Raw genomic sequence first — 26,904 nt, 5'->3', positions numbered from 1 at the left:
GACAATACGTCTCATGAAAGCTTGGTATGAGCACTGGAGGAAAGTAATGTGGCAGCACCGGTACGCAGATAGAGACAGATAGCAGAAGCCACAATAAGGAATACAACAGACTGCCCGCAGGGTGGGGTGCTATATCCCACCAATATAAAGCCTAGTTGTAGACGACCTACTTGATCTTCAAACTAACAGTGAAATTCACTGTCAGGGATATGCGGATGATATTGTCAGTTTTGCCAGAATTCGTAGACCCTCTTTTTGATATCGTGCAAAGAGGACTCGGCGTGACAAAGAGGTGGTCCAGTGGTGTTGATTTGAACATTAACCCCTTAAAAACCACCATTCACGAGAAATCTATCCCTTGAAAACAGTGAGTTGGTAATGACTAATATGGTCAAATAGCTAGATCTCATGCTGAATTCAACTCTTCGGTGGAAGCAGCATATGGGTCTAACCATAATCAAGGCTTCAAAAACACTCATGGTGTGCAATCGACTTGCCGGTAAATCCTGAGCCTGTAACCCAAGGATTATCAGGTAGATATACACAATTATCGTAAACCCGATTATTACTTTTCGAACGGTAGCGGTCGTAGCGGTCTCAAAAGTATCGCAAACTTCGGTAGGACTTCAACTATCGAAGCTACACATAATAATCAATCAAGCAGCCAAAGATCCAATGCTTCAAAAGACAGCAGAAGGGTTTAGCAGAGAGAAGGTAATCTCGTCCGAGCAGATGAAAAATTTAAGTGATGAAATATACTTTTTCCAACTAGCACCATTACCAAAATAGTAAACTTCACTAGGAAGTTTAAAGTTACTCTCAGCAGTAAGGCGGAATGGAATGATTCCACGCTGTACCTACTGCTAAGAGGAAGCACCATCAAGTGGTTTACCGACAACACTGGACTTCACATATTTTGTATCTGGGACGTAGTGAAGTTATGGTCCAATTCTTACAATTTTTGACGTGAGATGATATTTTCATATATTCTGCTAAGGGAAAGAATAAATTCATCTGGATTAATTTGTGTTATATGAGAAGTTTTCCTTATTCTAGCCAGATGTAATCTGTATTATGTTATGAACAAAATTTGGGTAAAATGGGTCGTCATTCCTGAGGAATAGAATTTTACCTATAGGGGCGGGGGGGGATAGGGGTCGGTGTCATATAGTTCAATTTTAACACCGCTTCCTCAATTTCATATTTGAAATTTCATGCTTCTGACTTATGTACACCTCATTCTGTTAACCTAATATTTTTTGTTAACAACATAGCTTTTTTACATATTACTTGTTTTTCACGAGTTTAAAGATAGGAACCAATTAGTTATTTTTGCATACGATCTGGAATCGATCTACAGAAATAGGTGCATACATATTTTATGCCGCGGCGAGCGAAACTCCAATACATTGAAATAACTAGCACTGAAACTAAAGGATGAAAGCTCACACTAACACAAGAATTTCGATTAGAATTGTCAATTAGGCCTTAAGAAACTTTAACAGAAGCATACCTGCTTCGTAAAACTAAGATGCTGAGTCTTGGTATAGTAAAAGCCATAGGTATAATATGTGACTTCTAATTTTTTTTATATTCAAACAGTAATTAGTCAATGAAAACATTCTGTCTACATGTACACAGGAAAAAAGTCAAATCAGAAAAGCAGTCTTATTTTTAATGTTTTTGAATGGCGTTCTGCAATAGATTCAAACAGCTAATACCTGTCAATACCATTTCAAACACGGTCATCTAATTGAAACACATAAGTTCTTCCTTCTTTTAAGCACTAAAATAATTGAATCAATTTGTAGTAAACAAAGTTATTTTGCGTTTGGAATATGAACATGTTGTAAGCCGAAAATTCTTGAACAATGCCGACAATCTAATATAGAATAGACATAAGGCGGAAGTTGATTTATAATGCAAAAAATCTGGATCCACAGATAATGAATACTGAATAACTGCAAGTGGGTTGTTAGTATTTATATTTCTTTATTATTACATATTAATATTAATATTCAATTAACTTACATACAACTTTTATCTTAGTAGACTAGTAGTGACTTACTGCCGTCCCTAAATTAAAGCGGCAGCGAAAAATTACTCTCAAAAATTAGATAAACGCAGCGGCAAAGCTGAGGGTTAAAAATTCGATATTGGCAACGCCTTAAGTAATTTTTGTAATTTTTCTCAAAAATTTCTTGACGCGCGATGTTTAATGCTTGTACAAATGAATGAAAGTATTATTAATAAATTTAGGGTTTAGCTGAGAATTCGACATAAAGCCGCTCTTTTTAGGGATGCCTCGTTAGAAGATAATATTTGAGCAGTAAAAACTGCTGCCACTTTCTTATGGATGAGAACATGATTTTTACGAGACGTGCGACTAAATTTTACTTAGAGCTTAGAATTAGAATTCTAAAATTTCAACCGATATACATACATACATATGTATGTATGTGTGTTTTCAGTTGCAAGAAACTATTCGCTTACATTTATATTTTATAATTAGAATTCATTGCTTTTATTAATATTCTTTCGTAATATTCGTGGTAAATAACTGTAAATGATGGCAGTTTATATGTAATTTCTAACTGTAATAATTACACACGCCTGCATACATGTACATATGTATATGGATATGTATGTAAACCATATGGTATTATACACACCTACGTACATACATACATACATACATATGTATGTACACTCCTCTATTCTGATGTACCTGATTTCCTTTTTTATTCCTGTTGCATATATTCATCAGATATCTCACTATGCTCACTCGGCTCCGACTTTCTTTTCTATTTATATTAAGTTCACATGTATGCACTACTTATTATTTTATTAGGGATAGAGTTCTTCAAAGCTATCGCATTTTTAATAAACAAGTAATTGTGGTTGAGTTGGGTGGCGTAATCTCCTTTACATACATTTACAAACAAGTACCCAAAGTCCAAAGAGAAGAGAGGCCCAACCCAATGATCTGCTAGAAGCATCATTACTGACGCTGCGTTGTGCTTGACTAAGCTCCCTCTCATCGACCACAAAGGCAGGCACGGACAATAGGGGCTGATCGAAGGCCTTTAGCGACTCGCCGAAGTTAACGCGGCTATTACGCGCTAATCTCTGATTGGCCAATTTCAATTCCCTCAGTTTCTCCTCTAATTGCAATACTTCATCTGAAAATAGAAATAATTGATTAATCGAAGATAACCCGGTTCTCTCTGCTACCCTGCTATAAACTCACTACGATTGACGCCTTCAATATCATTTATTTTTATGAACATAGCCAGTGATATTTCGTAGACCTTGTTTGTATCCATCAAGCCCTGAGCTAAAACCTCAGTTGTATCGCGCCTTCTGCGTCCATAACCGATTTGTCCGTTCGAGCACTGAGTTCCAAGGCATTTGTCTAGACATACATTGACTGTGGCCCGGAACTGAACGTACGATGAGTCTGGAAACTTAAACGCTTTGAATTTTGCTGACAAAGTGTCCCCATCGATGGTATTAAAGTTTTCGAATAGATATGGATCAACCGTGCAACTAAAAGTTCAATTTATATTTTTTATTACTTCCATACAGGGCTTCAATATAGCAGTAAAATATATGTTACCCTTTAAATACAATTGTTTCAGAGAGTTGTCGCGTATCGGTCACTTCCAGATAATTCACACCCAAGCCATAAACCTGCGCTGAATCGCGGTCCAAATTTATTTCCATCGTCAATGGCGTGCCAGGCGTAACGGTAAGATCGCCAGTGACCTTTTTGCCATTCTGATTAACGCCTATTGATAGTCGCGGTTCTGGAGCGCGCTCGGTAAGAGATGTTGTAATCTCCAAGTCCCTTTTGGTTGACAAAAATAGAAAACAGAATTCAAATTAAGTGACATACATACATACATACATATGTATCATTCGAAAAAGAAAACTTACTCTGGCTCTTGGAACCCAGCCGGTAGAACGTCGCGTCTCACAACGCCATGATGTTTGGTAGCATTCAGCATAAGCACATTGTAAAATGGCTCTGTTGTGATGCATTTCACACTTACTACTTCTTTGCCCTCTGCGGATTCTATCAGTATCTTGTGATAGTATACTTTCTTGCCCTATGAAATATATAGAATGTGACATTCATACATACGTGCATGCATTATAAATAACATAACAAAAAATAAATATAATGGGTTGTCAAAAAAGTCTTGCGGTATTTTTATTGATTTTTTTTTATTGAAATTGAAATGAATTTTTGATGACTCATGCCCAGCTCTTGACCATTGAAATTTTTTTATTGAAATTGAAATGAATTTTTGATGACTCATGCCCAGCTCTTGACCAATGCTACGGCTGCTACTATGCCGGTCTCTTTCGACCAATTCAGCGATTTTATCGCAATTTTCGACGACAGGCCTTCCGGAGCGTGGCGCATCTTCGACCACCTCTACACCAGAACGGAAACGTTGAAACCATCGTTGTGCGGTGGAAATGGAAACTGTATCGGGTCCATAAACTGCACAAATTTTATTGGCGGCTTGAGATGCATTTTTGCCTTTATCGTAGTAGTACTGTAAAATATGCCGTATTTTCTCTTTATTTTGCTCCATGTTTGCGACGCTATAACTCACGAACGACTTAAAAGAAACGACAATCAATCAAACATGTGTTAGCGCGTGAAATGAGCTTTCCAATAAGGTATAGCAAGACCCGATACGACGAATAAAACTGGACCTACGCGCTTTCAGCGCCAACTAGCGAAAATACCGCAAGACTTTTTTGACAACCTATATTATTAATGCTTGCCGAGTTTTTCTCTATGTTACTTACAACACAATACAGATAAACTTTTGTAGAAAGCTCAACCTATCTGATTGTCACTTATTTACTAATCCACAGAATTTCAAAAGTGATTGAACATGGTTAATCTGGACTGTCTACTTTAGTAATGAGAATTTCCACGTACCATATAGCAAAGTGCAAATCCATGAATTCTAACCCCCCTAAGGTATTTATATATAATGTATACAGATATATTAATTTTTATTACCGTCAATTGATTAACCATCCGGGTGACTCCACATTCGTAAAAGTCGGTAAGGGAAAGCCGAAACACAGCGTGCAACTCACTAATTTGGGGCTGACAACGTTCGTTTGGGTAATCTTTCAGGCCCTCCAAATATATTTGCGGTTGTTTGTCAGAATCCTCTTTGTTCGCTTCAGGTATTTGTATTTCGACTTGCATCTGGTTCTCTGTGCAGTGTATTTTGTGAGCAACTAGAAAACAAAATGCAAAATAAGTATAATAGTGTTATTATGAAAGTGATTTTATAAGAAAACTAGAGGACCCGTCCACGCTTCGCTGTGGCTGATACATAGATAATACTACTACTACCATCTATACGATTTCTATTAGTTGCATTATAACTATTCGTTAATAAGATATAGCATTTTTCTGAAGCAACTTGTGTTAGTTTACAAAAAAATGGATCATAAAGCATTTCGTGTAATAATAAAGCATTGCTTTTTGGGGAACCGAGGACAATGATGCTCTAAAGAGGAGAAAGCTCTGCACAAAGTGGTTGCCTCGCAAGTTCATAATCCAACAGAACAACGAATAACTGATTCTGAGAAGTGTTTTAAATAAAACCGAATTTTTGCGTCGGTGTGTGACAATAGAAACATAGCTCCATCATTTCTCACTGGAGTTCAACCGACAGTCATTCTAGTGGACTGCACATGGTGAACCGGTTTTCAGGCGTGGAAAGACGAAAAAATCGGCTGTATTACTGAGCCAGTTATAATCTATTTCACTGCGTATTTGGTTGCAGTTCTTTTCTACTATTCCAAATACTTAGAAATTGTATTAGTTTTGAGGAAGAATCTGTTTAAAATTGTGCGCATATATTCAAGGAAAGGAGGATGATTTGAAATATAATCTTTGTATTTATGAGTTGAATTAAATTTTGACAAAAAGAGATAAAATGTATCCTATGTCCTTACCCTGGTTCTAAGCTACCTTCCCACCAATTTTCAGTTAAATCGATTCAGCCGTTCTTGAGTTATAAATGGTGTAACTAACACAACTTTCTTATATAGCCGGAATAAAATAGCCGGAAAAAAAAACATGCGACCGAAATTGAATGATTCAAATATTTGACAAATAAAAATATTGAAAAACAAAACAAACAAAAATTGAAAAAAAAACTTGTATGGAATGTTACTTTTTGGTAATTTTCCAATTTCCCTTAACATTTAGGAGGATGAAAAATAGATGTTGTCCGATTCTCCACCCTAGCCGATATGCACGCTAAGATTCACGAAAATCGGTCGAGCGGTTTCAGAGGAGTTCAATAACGTACACCGTGACACGAGAATTTTATATATTAGAAGTAGGAAAAGTCAGAAACTCTATAAAAAATATATGTACATATGTAGCAGAGTTGATTTAGACATGCCCGTCTATCCGTCTGTATATACGCGAACTAGTGTCTCAGTTTTTGAGATATCGCTCGGAAATTTGTCATACATCCTTTTCTCTGCAAACAAGTGCTCATTTGTCGGAATCGCCAACATCGGACAAATATAGCATATAGCTGACATACAAACTTAATAATTATAATATATGTAAATATAAATATTGAAATAGTTTGGTTGTTGTAAAGAAAAAACAAAAACATGCCGCCCAATAAAATATGTAAGTCGAACTGAAAATTTTGTGATTATTAATTATTTTGTTTTCCTTGGGTGGTCTGTTTTTCTTCACACAATACAGTATGTATGTATGTCGGGTATATCATTACTTCCGAACGTTTTATCCAGCTACTGTTCGTTTACTTTTGTAAAACAAAACTCAAATGTGAAGTTCTGCGTTTGGTTACGCATTGCTCGAAATCTGTATATGTACATACATATGTACTTATACCTACAAGTATTCAAACATCAATGTTAGTGCTCATCTTTACCCGATCGTCATAAATCATACTTGTACACTGCATCATTAATCACCGACTTGAAGTTAGCTGCACACACGCTCGCTCAAGCGATGCATATCGCATTTGAAGTCACAATATGAAGCAAACGCAAATCATATTATATCTTAGCATAAAATTCGGAAGCAGAAATGCAGTTACCCGGCTAACAGAGCTTTTACTGTTACAACATATTCTTGACTTATTACGGATTAGGTTCGCCTAGCGTTGCATGCATATAATAGCTGTATCCACGTTCACACATACCACACCATCTATGTGAACATACATATGAATATGTAATATATGTATGTTATATATGTGTGAAGATAGGTCGTATTATAATGGTTAAGAACCAATCTTTGAATGACTTTTTACTTGGAGGTTTCACTGTGTATGAGAAAGTGCAATTTTATTTAGTCTTACGAAGCATGTGCTTATGCACATACCATTCAAACAAACATACATAAATTTTTTACATAGACGGACAATTAGTATTACGAGAGTTTTTGAAATAACTGGTGATCCAAGTAGAGGTACTTTTTTCAATAGCCTTTTTTGGCAGATCACGCGTGAGTAGTGTCCAGCAATCATGTTGTTTTTGTTCAGTGTAGTAACGTTTACAAATCATTCAACTTTATTACGAAAATTCACGTTCTGTAAAGAATGTGTTTCTCGCACTTCACTCAACATTATCGCAACACAATCACTCATCTTGAGACCCAGCATTTATTATTGGATAATATTCGAACAAATAGACCGCGACCAGCACGAAGTAAAGAAAATACAGCAGCCGTAGCTGAGAATGTACACGAAGACCGTGCTGATCGTTTCGGCGCCGTTCGCAGGAACTCAGACTGACGCATGGCCCATTTTACATCGAGATCTTAAATTGAAAACGTACAAAATACAGCTTGTGCAAGAACTGAAGTCACTCCACCTTCTCAAGCGACATCGTTTCGCTCTATGGACTCTTGAAAAGTTCCAAGAATAAGATAGTGAGCTAGTGATCTAAATCGAATGCGACTCATAAGAGAATAGGGAACTTTTCGCGAATTAAAACATTTACTTTACTTAGCTTTGCCATTCACACCCTTCTAAATATTGTGCGAGTAATCCTTAAAGAGAAAAAGGGATTCGTACTTCAAAAAATATTGTTTTGTCGGAAATTTAATGCTATTCAAAAAATAACCATCTTGTTTTGACTATTTTAAGGCAAATTTGTTTTTTCTTTTGAATTTTAAAACTCAGTAAAAAAAATATTCTACAAAAACTCCATACCTTGTAGCATTTTTTGCAGTGCATTGCTTGCTTATAAAGAAAGTGCATTTTTAATATTTTTCGGGATGAATGCAAACGTGTTATCCCGATCCAAGAAATTTTTGTCAATTTAAAATCTTGAAAATATTTGTAAATAAGTAAGGAAGAGCTAAGTTCGGGTGCAGCCGAACATTTTATACTCTTGCAACTTGGCGGAATCAAGGCCATGGCAACATCTTGAGGTGTAAAATATCAACCAGAGGATAGGAATCCAAGCAATTTTTTATATATACATATTCTATATATAATTCATACACTGACCGGCATATAGATTTTTTAGAAAAACGAAATTATGTGTAGAATATGGAAATGAGGAGTAGCATCGACCCGATATTATCTATTTTTGCGCATCCCACATACTATTAACATACTCAAAAAATGTTCCCTGGAACAAATTCAAGTGAATGTTCGAAAATCCTGGTAATAGTTATGGGGGCTTGGTCAACTTTTCTCTTAAGTTGTCTCTTTTAAGAACAACGATATACTGTTATGAGTAAATATGTTCTGTAATTTTCATTGCGTTTACTCAAAAATTGGTCGACATATCCAGCATAAAGTCACCTGTAAGTTCGAAAATCTTTATATTAGGTATATGGGGCTCAGGAAAGTATACACCCAATTCAATCCATTTTTGATACACAGAATTACTGTCATCAGGAAAGGATTCTGTCTGAATTTCAATTGTTTATCTCCAACATTGAACGATATTTTCGGTCAAAAGTCAACTATGGATACACGTATTCGGTACCTAGGGGCTTGATCAGTTTTGGTTGGGTTTGGACAATTTTTGGTTATAAGGTGGCATACTTTGAAGGAATTATTACCGCAAAATTGTATCCCGTTCTATTAACTACCTTGATTTGTGTATTGGAAATTGAAAGAATCAAGTGAAATTTAACTTTGTGTTATATGGGAAGTAGGCACGGTTTTAGTCCGATTTCGCACATTTTCGCACTGTGATATAGGAATAAGAGAAAAATGCCACGTATTAAATTTAGTTGAAGGTAAAATTTAATGTCTCTACCGTTATATGGGGAGTGGCCGGGGTTATATGAGGAGTGACGCCCATCTACGAACTCGTATTCTTTTTGTACCAAGCAACCCGCATACCAAAGTAGTTTTGGGTGATACGTACAACCGTTAGGTGAACAAAACTATACTCTGTAGCAACTGGTTGCAAGAGTATAAAAATTAATAACAATGTGAATCTCTCAGCTATACGACTAGAAAAGTTTATAGAAAAATGTTAAATATATTAATCTTAGAACTAGTCTACAGGTATGCCATAACGTCTATGTATTTTAGTGCTTTTTCTCGACTACCTTGAGGAGTATGGCAACTGTAGCGGATATAAAATCATGTGCAGATGCATTAATTTTTTCGTGATGTAATCATTTGCCCACAGTACTAACAAACAATTTTGAACCTCAAGCTGATGAAAATTTATTTTTTTCGGTTAATTTGGTTGACTATAATAAACAAAGCGTGTGAAGTGTCTTTGGTCGTCTTTTTAAGCACACCAGCAAGACATTTAGCATCCACAATTGTCGTCTTGGTGAAAATAAAAATCGTCGTTAACCTATATGAGAATATCCAGAGAAGAACCTGGGGAAATTTGAAAATATAGATTCCTTTAAATTTTAACAGAAACTTAAATCAAATTTATTAATAAAATTTCCCTACGTACTTCTACGCAAACCCCAATTTTAAAGATAACCGCAAAATTTGAAATCTTTCGAAAAAAAATTGCCAAAGTTATTTTTTTCGCCAATTGGTAAAAGTAGTTTTGAGAAAAACACGTATAAAGCTTAATATACATATGTATATATTTAACTAAATCTGAGGTAAACTTATTATATTCGTTTAAAGACTATTGAAAACCTTTTTCCTCACCACATTTTTATTAAAAAGCGATATTTTGCAAATTACTCCTTGAAAAGAGAAGACGCATCAGCGGCCGTTTTTCAAGAAGGAAATGTTGATGCATACACGACGATGGCCAACATAATGTGCCCAAAAAATAAGGTGACATTGTATTTATTTTTAAAATTCTTTATTTATTCTTCCAAATCAATTTCATCCTCTTCAAAGTAACCCCTCACGATGCAATGCACTTATGCCAACGGATTTTCCAATCTTCGAAACACTGGTTATAGTCACTTTCCGGGATGGCCTTCAGTTCCGTCTTCGCTACGGCTTGAATCTCGTCTATCGTATAAAAACGGTGTCCCCGGAGCGGTCTTTTGAGCTTGGTGAACAGCCAGAAGTCGCACGGCGCCAGATCAGGTGAATACGGTGGTTGCGGAACGATATGGGTTGAGTTTTTGGCGAAATGATCACGAATTACGAGAGCAGTATGAGATGGTGCATTGTCGTGGTGTAAAAACCAAGAATTGTCTTTCCACAGATCCAGCCTTTTTAGGCGGATAGCGTTACGCAAACGACGCATAACGTTCAAATAATATTCCTTGTTGACTGTTTGGCCGGTTGGATGGAATTCATAATGCACAACACCACGATAATCAAAGAAAACAGTCAACATGACCTTGATTTTTGAGCGACTTTGGCGCAATTTTTTTGGTTTCGGCTCTCTTTTGGCACGATATTCGCTCGATTGATCGGTTGTTTCGGGGTCGTAAGCATAGATCCAAGAGTCATCGCCAATTATAATGCATTTCATGACACCCTGGTAGTCGGAAAGCATCGTTTCACACACTTCAACGCGACGCCTTTTTTCCAAAAAATTCAATGTTTTCGGTACCAGTCGAGATTTGACGCGCTTGAGCCCCAAAACATTCTTCAAAATGGTATTGGATGAGCCTTTCGATATGCCAACTTCATCAGCAAGGTCTCTAATTGTTAATCGACGGTTTTTCAACACCAAATCTTAGATTTGTTGAACGTGAGCTTCGCCGGTTGAGGCTGATGGTCGCCCTGGACGCTCTTCGTCTTCGGCACGTTCACGGCGGGCTTGGAACTCACTATACCACTTGTAAACATTTTTTTAGACATTGCCTCATCACCAAAGGCTTTTTGCACCATTCTCAACGTATCCGCAGCAGAAAATTGATTCCGTAAACAAAATTTAATGCAAATTCTTTGCTCAACAAATTTCGACATGGCAAAAAACGAAAAACTCACTTTGAATATTTTGACATGAAATTTGACAGAAATGTGACTGACAGTACTACCAACCTAAAAAAAATAATTCTCCAAATCCTTCGACGCGCGCAGTTTAAATACGAATGTCACCTTATTTTTTGGGCACAGTAGTACTTCATATTTTACGGAACTGATCATATTAATTTGTACTGACCTCCCGAGCATAGTCAAAGGAAAAAAATCGTCAAATCAAAATCGGTAAACCTAAAAAGTGAAATTAAATTTTGGCCAAAATTATTTAAAACTATCGGAATTTTTCAGGTTGCCTGGTACATTCATGAGATACGAGCAATCATTTTTGTTAATATACTATTATTATATTCATATAAATACATGTATGTACATATGTATATGTATATGTATATGAACATATGTTAAAAATTAGTGGCTTACTGCGAAACTTAAGTTTCCCATCTTTTGATTACACATACATATGTATGCACGTACATGCATATGTATGTATTAATGTACAAATAGACTCACATCACTTCTCCATTAGTTGCCATCTCCATTAATAGCGTTTTCCCATGCACTTGTGTACCATATATCCAAACATTATGTACCGTATCATGTTGCCGGTGCTCGTAAGACCTTAGAATGGAAATTGTATACAAACAAATAAATGAGATAACTCGTATCTTCACTCGGGAAATCTGGCGGCGCACGCGTTCACTCTGTTTTCCGCAAATCGGTTATTACTCTTTGCATTTTCTTGCCATTCCTCAGAATTATGTAATGTATAGTAAAATGACTACCGCGGCGTTTCATGTTGGAAATATGTACCGCTATGAAGAAGCATACTACGTACACACGTGCATAAATTGTGCATACATATCTTATTTAATTAGCGGTTGTTTGTTCTTTAACACATTCATTGCACCGAATGTTCGGTTTGCTCTTATGCGTACCACCAACTTTTACTCACACTTCTCTCCTCTTTGCTGGGCAGCGAAAGTGAGTATGTGCGCATCATTGTCTGACTACACTTTGGGTCAACACCTAAACCTCCAAGCATTGGAGTGATAACATAAAAACGTGATTTCTGTGTCCATTGCAAGTAGTATTTGGATCTCCGCCTGGTGAAGATCCTTTTTCGCTTCGTACATAATGAACTCATACACGCAACTCTTTTGGTTCTCTTCTTCGTAGGCAGTGGCGGCTCCACAGATTTAACTTGGACTGATCCGCGCGCGCAAACCGAATCCCTAAAAATATTTTTTCTTAGATTGGTACACTATTTTTCTATGTTCATGTGAAGTTTGATTTCCATATGTCAATTAATGTTTGATAGCTGTTCGTTTGTTCACGACGCGACAATTTTTTCTGGCGATTTCTACCATGCAAATATAAATTGATCGACGAGTTTGCTTGCGCCCCGGGCGCAACGTCTTGGGGGCGGCAAAATGGTATTTAAAAACTCCAATTCGGGCAAAAATCCCTGCAAATTGTGTCAAAAGTGTACAAGATATAGGGCGAAAATGGGTTTTTTCTATGACTTTTAATAACATGTCTTGTAAATCAATCAATTTCCTCAAAAACCGTATTGTGAGAATTTTGGAACTTCAGAATTTGCGTGACTTCTAGTTCCTAAATTTTATATACTTAATATCGAAGGTATTTTGTAAAAATTCACTTTTGTTTGAACCACCTCCTGAAACTTGTAGGTAGGTAGATAAAGGGGGGCGGCAGAAAATCCTTGGCCCCGGGCGCCCGAAGTTGTAGCTACGCCACTGACTCTTTCATAGTCCTTTTAGGTTTTACAGGAAACCGTAAAATAGTAAGTAAGTATGTCTGATATTTTTGAATGTAATGTGGATTTGCGAAATACGTGGATAGCTGAACAGCTAGAAGTAGAAGGTCAGTTTCGAAATAAGTAAGAACGAATAAGCAATCCCCGACGATTAGCGGCAGGTGTGAGGATGCGGTATAAAAGCTAGCAGATCCACTGAAGCTGCTGTGACTGTGGCGAATCGACAGCACCTCATGGAAATATGTGTCCTCCTCATCAAGCATGAGCATGATGATCAAAATAAAAAAAAATCCAAAACACTGAGTGATGTTAATAGCAGGGTGCAAGAGATAATACCTACCCAGCGGTCGCCAATTGCGGAAATATACCCTTTTAAACGCGCACCAAATTTGGGCAGGTCCTCAGTGAAGACCCTTTATATTGAAAAACCAGTGAGATCGAGGTCGTCAGCGCTGAGCGATACCACGCCTTTGATGAAAGCGGTACAATCGATTAAACGCATGCCACAGAAGAAGATTCCGCACAAACCGCCCCCTCGTCCCGCTGCCATAATCATTGAGAGAACCGGCAGTTTAAGGACAGTCAGGAAAGATGACACATTGCAGAAATTGGGCGAGTTCCAAAGGAATACCACGGGTGATTTCGAGGAAAGTTTTGGAAAACCAAGCACAGATAAAACACTAAACCCTGAAGCAATGTTACAAATACGAGATCGTGGTGAAATCACTAGTAAAGAGGACATGGCCGAGACTATACTCAAATAAAGGAGCTGAACCAGTTTGATACATACTCAAGTATGAGCATACCGGAGGTGGTGGAGGCAAGGACGTTTCTCGAAGCATATAAATCAAAATAGGTTGGTTAGTGTGCAGAATAAGGGCGAAAAAAACCTAAGGAAGTGTTTCAGGTGTCTCGGTTACGAACACCTTACGAAAGCATGCATTAACCCCGACATATGGAACTGCGCCAACGCTATAATATGAAACGCAATGACCTCAAAAAGGGGATTTAAAAGAGTAAATGCTGTTGCTTCAAAGAGCTCTGCGAAAAAATCGACGGATCACTGTGAGGCAATGCGTATAAACTAGTATTATCAAACCTCAAGGGCGGCAAAGGGCAAACTCCGACCTACCCTAAGCTACAGGAAACTCTTAGGGCAGCCACCAGAGAAACTACAGTAGTCAACGACGTGAATGTGATTTGAGCGGCACAGAGATCTTGTAATGCTATAACATTAGGCCTAGATGACATTCCAAATAATGTCTTAAAGATTGCCATCAATTATAATGCTAGGTCATTCACAGAATTGTGTACTCAAAGCCTTAGAAAAAGTGTGTTCCCGAAAATTTGGAAAAAACAACGGCTTGTTTTGTTATAGAAGGCAAATAAACTAACCGGCGAGCATTGCTTTTATCGACCGTTTTGCATGCTGGATGAGAATCGCACGTAGAAGAAAACTACCAGGGTCTCTCCGATAACCAATACGGATTTCGGCTGCAATAAAAGGCTGATATTGTTAATAAGATAATCGAAGGAAGCAGTCGGATGTGTGGCACAGCGGAGTACTGCGCAGTAATAGCATTCGATGTTTAAAATGCATTCAGCTCGGCTTATTGGCCTCATACAAGGTAGGTTCCAAAGTAAACAAGACTTAAAAAAAAAAGAACAAATGGTTTTTTCGGCAAAATCAATTTATTTTATTCAAAATAGTCTCCTTCTGCTTCAATACAGCTTTTTTCACGGCTCAAAAGCATGTCGAACGAGTGTTTTAGATCGTTGGCCGGTATGGCCGCCAGTATGCTGGTGCAAGCCTTTTGAATGACCTCTCCGTCTGCATAGCGCTTTACTTTCATGGGCAAATGCATTTTTCCGAAAAGGAAGAAATCGCACGGTGCCATATCAGGAGAATATGGGGAATGGATAATGGTTAAAGTGTGATTTTGTGATTTTCAAATAATCGTCCTTCGAATGTTGAGTTTCTTCAAATAATCGTCCTTCGAATGTTGAGTTCTGTTTTGGAGATGTTCAATTCCATTTCCATGAATTTCAATGATGATTTCGGCTGGTTTTTGATGAATTCATGCACAGTTTCGATGGAATTTCCGGTGATCACGGATTTTGCTTGGCCCACATGTTGATCGTCATTTATGTCCTCACGACCACTTTGAAAACGTTGAAACCACTCGTGTCTCTGCTACAAGATAGGCAATCATCGCCATAAACTTGTTTCATCAATTGAAACGTTTCGGTAAAAGTTTTACTAATTTTTAAACAAAATTTAATGTTGGCTCTTTGTTCGAAGCTCATTTTCGCACCGATAACACAAACATACTGACACTTAAAACGCAATAACTTCACTTCCAATTAATGAAATGTCATGAAATTCTCACTGGATAATCGATAAAAATAGCAGATTCTAACGCACCAGTCGACATATAGATGGCGCCACCAGGGAGCGCTAGATTGGAAAGGTGCTGTTAACTTTGGAATGCACCATGTATAATAAGCGCCCTGAAACGTAAGGTAAAACCGGCTCACATGGAAAAGATTTTATTCAGCTACCTGTCAGAACAACTGTTACTGTAAAATACTGATGATGGACCCAGTAAAACGCTGTTACGGGTGGAGTACCACAGGGTTCTATGCTTAGTCCACTCTTGTGAAATGTATTTAACGACGGAGTGTTATGCCTTTCACTACCGAGGTAACAGTGGTAGCAAAAGAACTGAATCAAATTCAGAACTTATGTAATCAGACGAAATCGATGATCAAGTAATGAGCTTCAGCATGCTGTACAAAAACTTGAAGCAGACATACTTGTACATACAAGTACGTCAAGAAAGCGAAATCGGTAATTTGGTTCACAGTCATTTGCGTATTTCACACAGTAGCTCATGAGGCAGCTGGGATCATAGCACATGGTAATGGAAATCAAAAGAGTTTACGACAGATCAAAAGAAAAAGGAGACGACTAACGGTTGGAGAGCGGAGAAACGAAAGGCAAAATGCTTAAGCGAAAGGCAGAAACGATAGGACGCAGCAACGAAGGAAAGATTGACCCAAAGGCTTATTGAAAGCGTGCAGGGTGGGTAGAGAGGAAACATGGGAAAGCGGACTTCAACTTGACATAATTTTTCTCAGGGCACGATTGCATCAGATAATATCACAACAAATACGCCCATTATGATCGAACAAATTGTTATGCAACAATATCGGAGAAAACTCGCAACCTGCACATCAGAGAAAAAATTTGGAGAAGCTAAGAGCGCAATGAGTGTTGTCAGATAACATAATGTGCGAGTGCGAGATCGAGTGAAAATTAAGTCTGCGATAGTTCTGGAAGAACTTAGATGGAAAGAGTGGCAACGGAGCAATAGCAGAAGTATGAACGAGAGATAGGCCTGAAAGGCGTGGCTGACGAGCCTAGTGGCTAAGTAAATGTCGCACGATGTCACGCCTAACGGCAGTTATGTGAGCCGTACACAATAAATTATCATGGAGTTAATGCTTTAGCTCGTATGCACATTTTTCCGCAAGTCTGGATGCCTGTGCCTGCGCATCGAACAGTGCATTTCGTCCGAAAAAATGACGACGTCTTGGAAGATTCTGCCTTAAAAAAAAATAATAATTTTATACTATTTAAAAATGAAACACTATTTTGTTATGTGTCCGTAGAACGTCCCAACCACAGCACAGAAGGGCATGAAAATTGGCGCAGATGGTCCTAACGGAAGCCTATTTGGCAAAATCACCATCGATTTTTCAAATATTTTGTTTGTTTTGGATGATGTGGGTGTTTGTCAAAAGGTTCGCAAATCTAACAAAATAAAAATTCATTGAAGGCGTTCATTAGACTAAATTTGGGTTAACACTACCACCACGAAGACAATCATAGCGGTATATTACTCCCGTACATACTAAGTATTTAGCTTTTTTATATTTCGGGTTTAGAGAACATAAATAAATATTAATCATCGAAAATCGCTTTATTGTTTTTCAAAATATTCTCCCTTAAGATCCATATACATACCTTTGCATGCGGTTGAACCTATTGTCGAAGCCTTTTGAGGTGTCGAAAAACGTTGACCTCTTAGAAGTAGTATTTTAAATAACCGTAAACAACACAAAAACACGTTCTGATTATATAGTATAAATCAAAAATGTCAAACTTTACGACAAGTTGCGAGTTGTCAGATTGCATCACTAGAATTGCAATCCCGAAGTATAAAAGACAAGCTACGGACACACATATATGTATGTACATATATATTGTATTTGTGGGATTTTGTTAATATTGTTTTTGTCATGCCCTCTAAAAATAAGGGATTCACCTGAAATACGATAATAAGGGGTTGAAAGATTGTATAATGGTAAAAAAAGACAACGAATTCGTTTTTGAAATGCACTCTTGCGGTAACATTGCATGTAGGTATGTATGTATATGTGTGCGTCCATTAAATTTTATACAATTATTAGGTAAATTCAGGGGAGAAGAGTAGTAAAATATGTAGGAGAGCAAACTTCAACTTGGGTCTTCCCAATTTAATTTAACTATGCGCTAATTATGTATGCTAAGTATATTGGTATGTACATATGTGTACATTCGTCTGCAGGTTTTAGGCTCTTTTCATACTTAAATTTGTATTTTTCTATTTCTGTTTCTATTTTATTTCATGGAACTTGATCATGCATGCTGAACATTAGAAAAAGATTTTTAACGTCAGTCTTACCACAAAGAAATCAATATTTCAGTTCCTATATTATTCGAAAGTACCATGTGCCGAATTATAAATCAGTTCCCCTTCTGAAGTTATAGAGACCTGTCAGAAATATTCTATGTGGTTCTACTTTTTTGCTGTGTTTCCAGACAGCTAAGGAAACCTCACTTGGTAGAAAATGATGAAGACAAAGTTGAAAAGAATTTTCCTACAAACTAAATAAACAACCGAGCATCTGCTCTGCGCAAAGAGCACAATTTTACCTACCTAATGAGTAGAAAATAAAGCAATTTGTAATTGCATTCACAAGAGTTATGATGAAAGCAGCAAGTAATCGTTAAAAATACCCTAGATTTTTGTTTTGTGCACAGTAAAATATATACACTGCCGTTATTTTAGTATACGATTAAGCAAACTTTATTAATCTGGAGCGTTAATGCTAAGTGTACCTATTTAATGAATTATCCTATAATTTAGTGATTGCTATTTTCATAAATTTTTGTTTAAAAAGATCTCTAAATATCGTCAGCGTTTTTATAGTTTTCTAAGCTAAAGAGTTTTTAGCAGCTAAAAGCGAGCCATAAAATATTTCCCAAGCCCAAAGTTGTCGTGTAGCTAACAGCACCATGCTAGATACAGAAATATATTGTACGCATGTACCTTATTTATGTCGGAAAAAATTGGTGATGAAAATGGTGCGCTAAAAACTAATCGCGCGTGCTGTGCCGAATGGCTCGGTTAAGTTAAAGACTCAAATATTCCAACATTTAACATGTATGTCCATATGTATATGCAGTTAGTTTGATCGCTTTACTCGTTCAGTGTGAAGAAAGTAGGAAAGATGTAAGATGCCTAGCCTGCGGCTAGACACGGTTAGGTATGTTGATTGCTCTGTAGAAAGTGCGGATTCAAAAATTTCTTCGGTGTAGTTTTTCGTTCTTATTGCTTTTTTTTTTTTTTTTTTTTTTATTTGATTAGCACGACCCAAGCACTCCTTAAGTCAGGTACGTACGTGCATTCTCACATACTATAAGTGCGCGTTAAGTTCTTTGAGACAATCACATCACCGCCTCTCAATTACACATGCCTTCTGGCAACTAAAGTAAAATGAAGCGAAGCATCAAAAAATAAAAACATTAGACGATACAACTCAAAACCACTAGAGCAGTGTCAGCGTTGGGTTGAAAAGCTGCCCAATGTTCAGCTGTAAGGAGCACGATAACGGCGCAGTCACTCTATTTCCAGTGAAAGCTTTAGGTGATTGATCAGGTTTCGGACCAACTGGATATTCTCACATGAGTACGTTAGAATGCTTCGAGTTGATTTGCTTAGCGTTAATTAAATCGGCTGCTATGGGATTGCTCTACAACATGCAAAGAAAAAGAAAATTAATGCTTAATTCGGTATGGGCGTCGATCGACTTTTATGCACGTACATACATATGTATGTTGCACGAAAAATATGCCACTACAAATTTTATTTCTGAGCACAAGGTTTTTCAGAAAATATGATTTCTTTGAAGTTTGTGTTGCAGAATGTTTAGCTTTCGGCAGTATTGAGACTATACAATGTTGAAGTATATAGAGTACTTCTGATTAGAATTTGTTTGAATGAAACCTTAACCTAAGGTCCTAATGGAAGCCGTTTTTGCAAAATTATCGTCGATGTTGCAATTGCACTCGATGAAATAAATTTCAATTCATGAAATTGAAATTCACTTGCTTCTTGTAAAAATTATTTCGGCAGATATGACTGTTTGTCGAGAATTTCAAATTCTAGCAAAACAAAAATGCATCAAAATCGTTAATCGGACAAAATTGGTTTAACCACGACCACCACCAACGCGATGTAGTATTCAAGGGATTCAATGCGAGTGAAGCCGCGGGAAAAGCCAGTCTTAAATAAATCGCAATTAAATTATATACTATGAATATAAAGAAAATTAACAGCTGTAGATAAACTATTTTCATATATCATATCATATATGTATATCATATATATTTCATGTTAAATCTTTCCAATACGAGTAATATTGAAAATTAAAGATAATTTAATTTGCTTTAGTTTTTTTTCAGTGATCTAATACCATTCCAGTAGCACAATTTTGTAAATAGGATATATAAATAAGAAGTATAATATATAGTTAATAATTAAAGTTTTCGGTAAAGAAACCATTTCCAAAAGCCTTGCTCCTTTGTTTTAGCCATTATGTTCAGCTTTACGATGAGGTGATCTTACGTGCTTTTAAACACTTTTTCAACAGGGTTCGCGACACAAACCAAAACCCTGTCTTAAAGTTTCATCACATGCCAAATGTCACAAATGGTCCAAAAAGTCCAATGACATTTCTGAAAGCCCAGCAACACAAAAATCGGACAGTTAGTTTAACTGGTATTTTTTGGGACTCGCGTGAAATTTCTTCCATTGGCTAATGCGAACGTGATAATGAAACCCAAACACTTGAATAGTATTTCTCTGAACTTAAGAACAAAGTAGAAAATATTTATAACGAAAATTCGAGAATTATTTTCTTGCAGTTGTGGGTTGTTGGTTTTCTAAGTAAAGGTTGGTACGCAGCTCTCAAGTAATTGCTCAAGAAAAAAATGCATTATTTCTCAAGTAATTTTGACAGCTGGTTACGCATTGTGAATGATCCACATTTGAAGAGCAAGAGAGAATAAACAAAGAAAACAAACTTAGTGCGTAATATGTATGTGGGTATGTGTATGGTAATAGCCTTGACATACGGCAGCGTTAATCCGGATTAACTGCGCACTTAATCAGATCCAAATTTGTAGGTGACAGACGGCAGCTATGCGAGTTTGAAACTCTCATAAACAGCTCATTGTCCTTTTTATAATATTTTCAATGAAAATTGATAGAAGATAAACATTACGGTTGTTAGCCGACCAATTTTTACCAAACCATTTTTTATTACAAAAACATAAGTATAAACACATTATTTTTAACACTGCATCATAACATAGAAGTTTTATTGATATTATATTGAGAATTTGATAAACAGCTGTCAGGGTTGCTTGTATTTCATTCACAATAGATGAAAATTGGCCATTTTTAACAATGTTGCCAAACGAAATTCTCACAAACTCCCTAAAATTTTGAGAGTTATTTTTGGATTCAGCAACGGAGTTAGCTGTGGTAACTCCTGAATTAATACCGAAAAATGCAATTAATCTGGTTTAACGCTGCCGTCTGTCAATGCTATAACATAAATATTTTCATTGAGATTTAAGAAATGTTGTTGATGATTGGTAGGTTTTATACAACATTTCAAAATGGAATATACTTCATAACAATTATTTCAACTAATTTAGGATGAATTTGACGATTACTTCGAATTTCCTTCAAGAAACAATTGTTGATTTGATGTTTCTTCGCAAAACCAGGTTTGCCATATTCACATTTTACAGAAAAAAGTATCAAAAATTAATACTAGATTTCTTGAGAGCTGCGTACTAGCACAAGTAAATTTATCGCAGGAAAGTTTCTTGACCGTTTCTTAAGCGTTTTTTTATATGAAATTTTTACGTTTCTTGAGAGCTGCTTAAATGATGTGCTTTGTCAAACAAAAAGTTGCCATCTCATTCACACTAGTCCAGTAAATCAAGGCTGTGAATTAAGTCGGATATTCTTACAATCACTCACGCTTCGTTGAAGATGAGGTGTTATATTATATAATATTATATGCAACAAAAATGTGCACTTTAATTATAAAGTAATATTGAAAGTGACGAGACTGTGAACACTAGAAGTCGATTAAAAATTTTACCGTCTAAGCATTATGCGTTTATATAACTCGTAAGATTTCATATAAAATTTTATTTTTTAAATCCATCAAACTTCGTACAAACATTCTTTAGATGACCTTGAATACAATGGATTACAGCTAAGACGACTTTCATTTCTGATTTCGTTAAAAAATCTGTTTCCAATGGATGCGGTAATCGTTAAGAAAATATACTCACAAATCATAGGAAATTCGTTATTTTAGTATTTGTTAATTCGCACGAAAAGTTCCTTATAACTAATAATTAACCCTAAGGAATTTAAACTCGAAAGAACAAAATTTATATTTCATACGAGAAAAGAGAAGCATCGTACTTGTTGTCATAAGAACACTCTAATCACCTTGTACATAATGTGTTCGAAAAAATGCTCTTGAATAAAATAAAATAAATGAATAAAATAAATTCTATATGATTTTACATATATTATAGATATGTATGTATATTCCAAACCATGCTAAAGTAAAAGCCAACTTAATTCGCAAAATGCTCCTCAATATTTTACTACTAACGAACAACATCATCCACTTGCGAATGAATACCCTATTTCGTCACGTTGGATATTCGAACTGAGGGTAAACATATTGGGCTAATTGATACTTTTTCATGGATTCCTCCACAACTTGACCACTGTGCACGTACTGGCCATTTACTTTCGCAATCACACACAATTCCCCACCCATTGCGACTTCCCAAAGTCATCATCATTATTGGACATGAAGGTGGCTTGTGGCTTGTAGTCATTCGCTCCAGACTTGGCTGTGACTGGTTTCGCCAACACACATTCAGCACGGTTGTCATTATAACTTTCAAGCAATTCAATTCGCTTTATCCGCATTTATCTTTAGACAACAACCTTTGCCAGCACAAGTTCGCCCACACAACCTGTCGATGAGTAGTCTACTTAAGTAGGTAGTTGTAGCTTAAGCGTGCTCGTGCAAGTAATTTCTAAGATACTTTGGCAAAATAATCCGTTGTGTGACTTTGTCAACCGCGCACACATGCAAAGACCAAACTTTGCGATTTTAATTAATTCGCGAGATCTCTTCCACTAACGTTATGTACACTTTTGTACATATAACTTTATGAATTAGCGTAGGTACGTGTCAATAAGCAACTTGATTTCACATTGTTGATTTCGTTTATTCGTTTATGATGTCCAACGCTGAATCATTCTAATCTGTAAATGTCGGAGACATGATGTATGCACTTGTAAACACAACAAAGGCAACAATTATTTGTGTATGTAGAAATTATGACATAATGAGCTGCTCAGCGCATTTAAGTGAATATGTATAAATAAGGCATCTCAAGGCCTTGTCACGCTGTATGTTTAGTTGGTGTTCTTTTTCAGTCAAGTTCGTCGCCTAAGTCTTTTGTTTACTTTGCCTTGCTCGCCGCCAACTTGAATGCCAGACATAACATAAACCAATATTATAACCACATACTACCGAATATATAAATATGTGTATGTATGTATGTATGCGTGAATATTTTGTGTAATTGAATGGAGTGTAATGTTACCGATTCGCTGTGCCCACGAGAAAATTTTCTGCTCGTCAATGTTCTTACACGCGTCGATGTCAACCCAAATTGCGTTACTTGTTGTTGTGTGTATGGCCACACTTGTGAACGGAGAAAGCTATTTACATAATGATACACCACTTGAGCAAGTACAATACATTTTCCGCCTGAGTGTGGCAAATCAATGCCACTAAACGGTCAGGCCAGCGACAGCAGAGAGCCAGGAAAATAACGAGGTCAGCTTTTTTAGACTACTTTAATGCTTTTCACTTCTTCTGTTTTTGCTTTTCGCGTGAATTATGACATCATGTGGCGTTGGAGTGCGCACAACAACAATAGCACAAATGTACAAATGCATACAGATATCGCAGATATGCACATCTATATATGTATGTATGTTATGTGAGTGTCAGCTACACACACCTTACATATGTATATATACGTATGTGTGTGTGAGTATATGGTGTGCATATGCACATTATTAATAAGCGTTTCTATATATGGATTTGAATGTGCGGTAAGCGTATTAGTAGATCTACGAGTTTCCAGCGAGTAATTTTCAAGTAACGAGGCTTTGTGCAGTGTGTAGACTGCGAAACAAGTTTTACGTCTGCCAACTCCACCTTAAATCTTATGTGAATATATGAAGTTGTTGAAGTGGCATTGCAAATCGGACAACGTCGCATATTTCTCATGCTCTCGCGAGCAAATTCTGGCTGTATTTCAAACTGAAATACGAAATTAAATTTGGTGTTTTGCAAGAGAGTGATTATAAGGGGTTTCGGAAATTTTTACCGCTCCCTCCCTTCTAATTATTTTAAAGTTTACTTTCTGGGCATTTGGACGCACACAAAATGTTAAAAGACGAAGAGAAAACAGTTAGAAAAAATTGTTGCTGTAAACTTGAGTAAAAACAGCAATTATTGCATTATCATAGCAAAACAAACAGATTCCATAATTTTTATTGCACCACTTACTCCGGTGAAAAGTTTCAAAAGGCATTTGCACAATCCTTTTTCCCATATATTCTTAATAAGATTTGATAAATTATTAAAAAAAAAATTATTTTTGATAATTTCATGATTGTGTATCCTTCTACTTTATCTGGATAATACTACCAAAACAGGATATGCATATATATAAAAAAAATATTCCAAATTTATTATTTCACAAAGTTGTTTCTACCGCACGCCGGAATATTTTCTAATAGTGATCAAATCTAATTTCTTTATTAATAGTTTTAAAGACTGGTATTTTGTTGCATTTCGCTTCAAATTAGTTGGATAAAACCGATATTCATAGCAGTCGCGTTATCTATAGCCACGCCACACATTTCATTTTATAAAATTCAAATATTACATATTTCTAACATAGTACAATTAGAGATTTCTTAAATTTTACATAAGAATTGGATTTTTTCGAATGTTACGCTAATGCTTTGTTTTTACTCTTTTTTCCAGATAAGTATATTTTACACAAGGACATCACGAAAATTTAAACACTTGGGGTTCGACGCATAATAATAATAGCCCCACAATTAAATACAGAAACTAGTAACGAACGAAAACAGGGAACACTATTAAATACACTTAAAAAGCTACTTCGAGTCAATTTGTTTTCTCACCTTTTGCTTGAGCCAGTCCACATGATGATATCGCTACTCCAATGAAACAGGCGAGACTTAAAGCTCCCCATACTCTATTGCCGATCATTTTATAGTTGGAATTAAAAACGCTGTAACCAGAAATCCATTTTTTAGTCATTAAGAAATTACTTATATTAAAGAAGAAAATATGAAAATGTGGTTTGCAAATATGTGAACGAGAGCTTCGCTAAATGAAACCGAATATTCGCGAGGGGATTCTATTATATTTTATTTTCACTACACACACAGCCATTAATTAATCACCGGGTTTGCATTATTTTTTGTACTGTAGTGTTGAAACCTTGAAACGATCACAAGTTTTAGAAATAAACTGTAATTACACTTTGAATTCACCACTCTACGCTTCACTGGATATCCATCGAAACTACCAAACATATACGAAAGCCTTTGCCGAATTACGTCAATATTTATTAAGAACATACACATATATATATATTCATATAAATATGCGTATAATGTATTCAAAAGTAGTCTTATTGATGACCGTATAGCAGTTGTAGTAGTATGTAGGTGAGTTTTGCGTGACTATTAGAATTTGAAACAAAGGCTCTGCGGATGTTACGAAACATTAGGCGAATTGAGTTATGTATTTGATGTTTTAGTTCTAGTTCGAATGTTTGTACTACGTCCACTAAATTGTATCCGAATAAGAAATACAAGGAACACACTCGGGCATATAAGGCGGATTGCACCAGTAGACAGCTGGAGATCACACACACCTAAAACTACGACGATGATGAGCTAACAAACATGCGAACACTTAAATAGACAGCCGAATAGTAAAGCCAAATAAAAACAAAAGTAATGCTAACACACGTACACTGAAGTCCCGAAGAAACTAAGAAACGCGTCCGACCGGCTCTCTGGCTTAATGCAAACTGAATGTTTCGCGCCACAAGCTACTCAGTCGCGGAACCGGCGCTCACTGACCGAAGCCGCCGTCCTAGCCGCACACAAGTTTACCAGGCCTAGCTACCAACACTATCAGGTCCGCTCTGTAGATCGCAAACACGTTGGCATACAGATGCAACAGCCACACATATTCATCACATATCACATACATAACCATACGAAAATACCCCGTGAGAAAACTCGCTCTGTTATTAACAAGTTTGCTAAACTTTTTTGGAAAATAATAAACGTATGTATGTATGATACTTTAAGTAAATATTTGTATCAAATCAATCGTCCTTTTAAATATCATATGCAATAAAATATCTGCAATTACCATCTATTATTTACTCAATCATTATGACACTTTGATCCTTAGACGTTTTCTTTAAATAAAATATATGGTACTTGTATTTGTTAGAAAGACTTAATTTACATATAAGAGACCCTTTCCCTTCTATATAAGGTTCTTCAATTAGAAGGACTTTCAAAAAAATGTATTTTACACTACAGAGTTTGTCCGGAAAGTAAAAGGACTGAGTCGATATAAAAAAATTTATTGAACCAATTCGGTTTGTTTTGTCGAAAAAAGACCTTTTTTCATGAATTTTTTTAGAAAAAATTATTGCTGTATAGTATTTTACTTATTATTATATGAAAGTACAACATTTGAAGGATACTCAAAAAAAGTTTTATCGAAAAATAGCGAGGAATAATGGATTTATCGTCGATCTCTGCAGACACCTCGAAAAAAAGTTTTTGTGCGGTGACCAGCCTACAGCATCACTGATCATCTGAAACCAAAAAATTAAAATGCTTTCTTTAGTTTATTAGTTTATCTTTCAATTGACGTCGAGTTTTTTTTAATTTTTTCAATTTTTTCAATTTTTGGTACCATTTTCAAGCCAAAATGACGATTTTGGACGAAAAAATCGTCCTATTTGTTATTGTAAAATTCTTAGAAATTAAAATTTTTGGAAGAACTTGACTTCATTCTCAATTCATTCAGAGCTTTATATATGTAGAATATTTGTACAAAATTTCAAAACGATCGATGCAGTAGTTTTTTATGTAGGCTGGCCACCGACTTTAAAAATGA

The 26,904-nt window shown here is 36.2% G+C and overlaps 1 protein-coding gene across 5 annotated transcripts; it reads right to left on the bottom strand.

Annotated features, from left to right (window-relative positions):
- Positions 1–1,972: 1,972 nt before the first annotated feature.
- Positions 1,973–25,843, bottom strand: LOC120772055. 5 transcript variants are annotated; one of them, XM_040100434.1, is made up of 7 exons: positions 25,735–25,843; positions 24,873–24,982; positions 5,048–5,274; positions 3,940–4,112; positions 3,620–3,850; positions 3,251–3,549; positions 1,973–3,182 (listed from the first exon to the last, which is right to left on the bottom strand). In XM_040100434.1, the coding sequence occupies exons 2-7, from the start codon at positions 24,958–24,960 to the stop codon at positions 2,926–2,928; spliced, it is 1,275 nt and encodes a 424-aa protein (XP_039956368.1). In that variant the 5' UTR covers positions 24,961–24,982; positions 25,735–25,843; the 3' UTR covers positions 1,973–2,925. The 5 variants fall into 5 exon arrangements, with proteins under 5 accessions (XP_039956368.1, XP_039956367.1, XP_039956366.1 ...); XM_040100433.1 differs by having other exon boundaries at positions 3,254–3,549; positions 25,583–25,801; XM_040100432.1 differs by having other exon boundaries at positions 25,583–25,799.
- Positions 25,844–26,904: the final 1,061 nt, after the last annotated feature.

This window comes from Bactrocera tryoni, chromosome 3 (genome assembly GCF_016617805.1).
Source record: "Bactrocera tryoni isolate S06 chromosome 3, CSIRO_BtryS06_freeze2, whole genome shotgun sequence".
Lineage (NCBI taxonomy): Eukaryota > Metazoa > Arthropoda > Insecta > Diptera > Tephritidae > Bactrocera > Bactrocera tryoni.
Note: the sequence above shows the minus strand (reverse complement) of the source record. Positions and strands in the feature narration are given on the sequence as shown.

Coding starts and splice junctions, on each gene's coding strand:
- LOC120772055 (XM_040100432.1), bottom strand. Junction 4,113..5,047: donor GGATGGTTAATCAATTGACG/GTAATAAAAATT, acceptor TATATTTCATAG/GGCAAGAAAGTATACTATCA. Junction 3,550..3,619: donor GAAACAATTGTATTTAAAGG/GTAACATATATT, acceptor TTGAACTTTTAG/TTGCACGGTTGATCCATATC.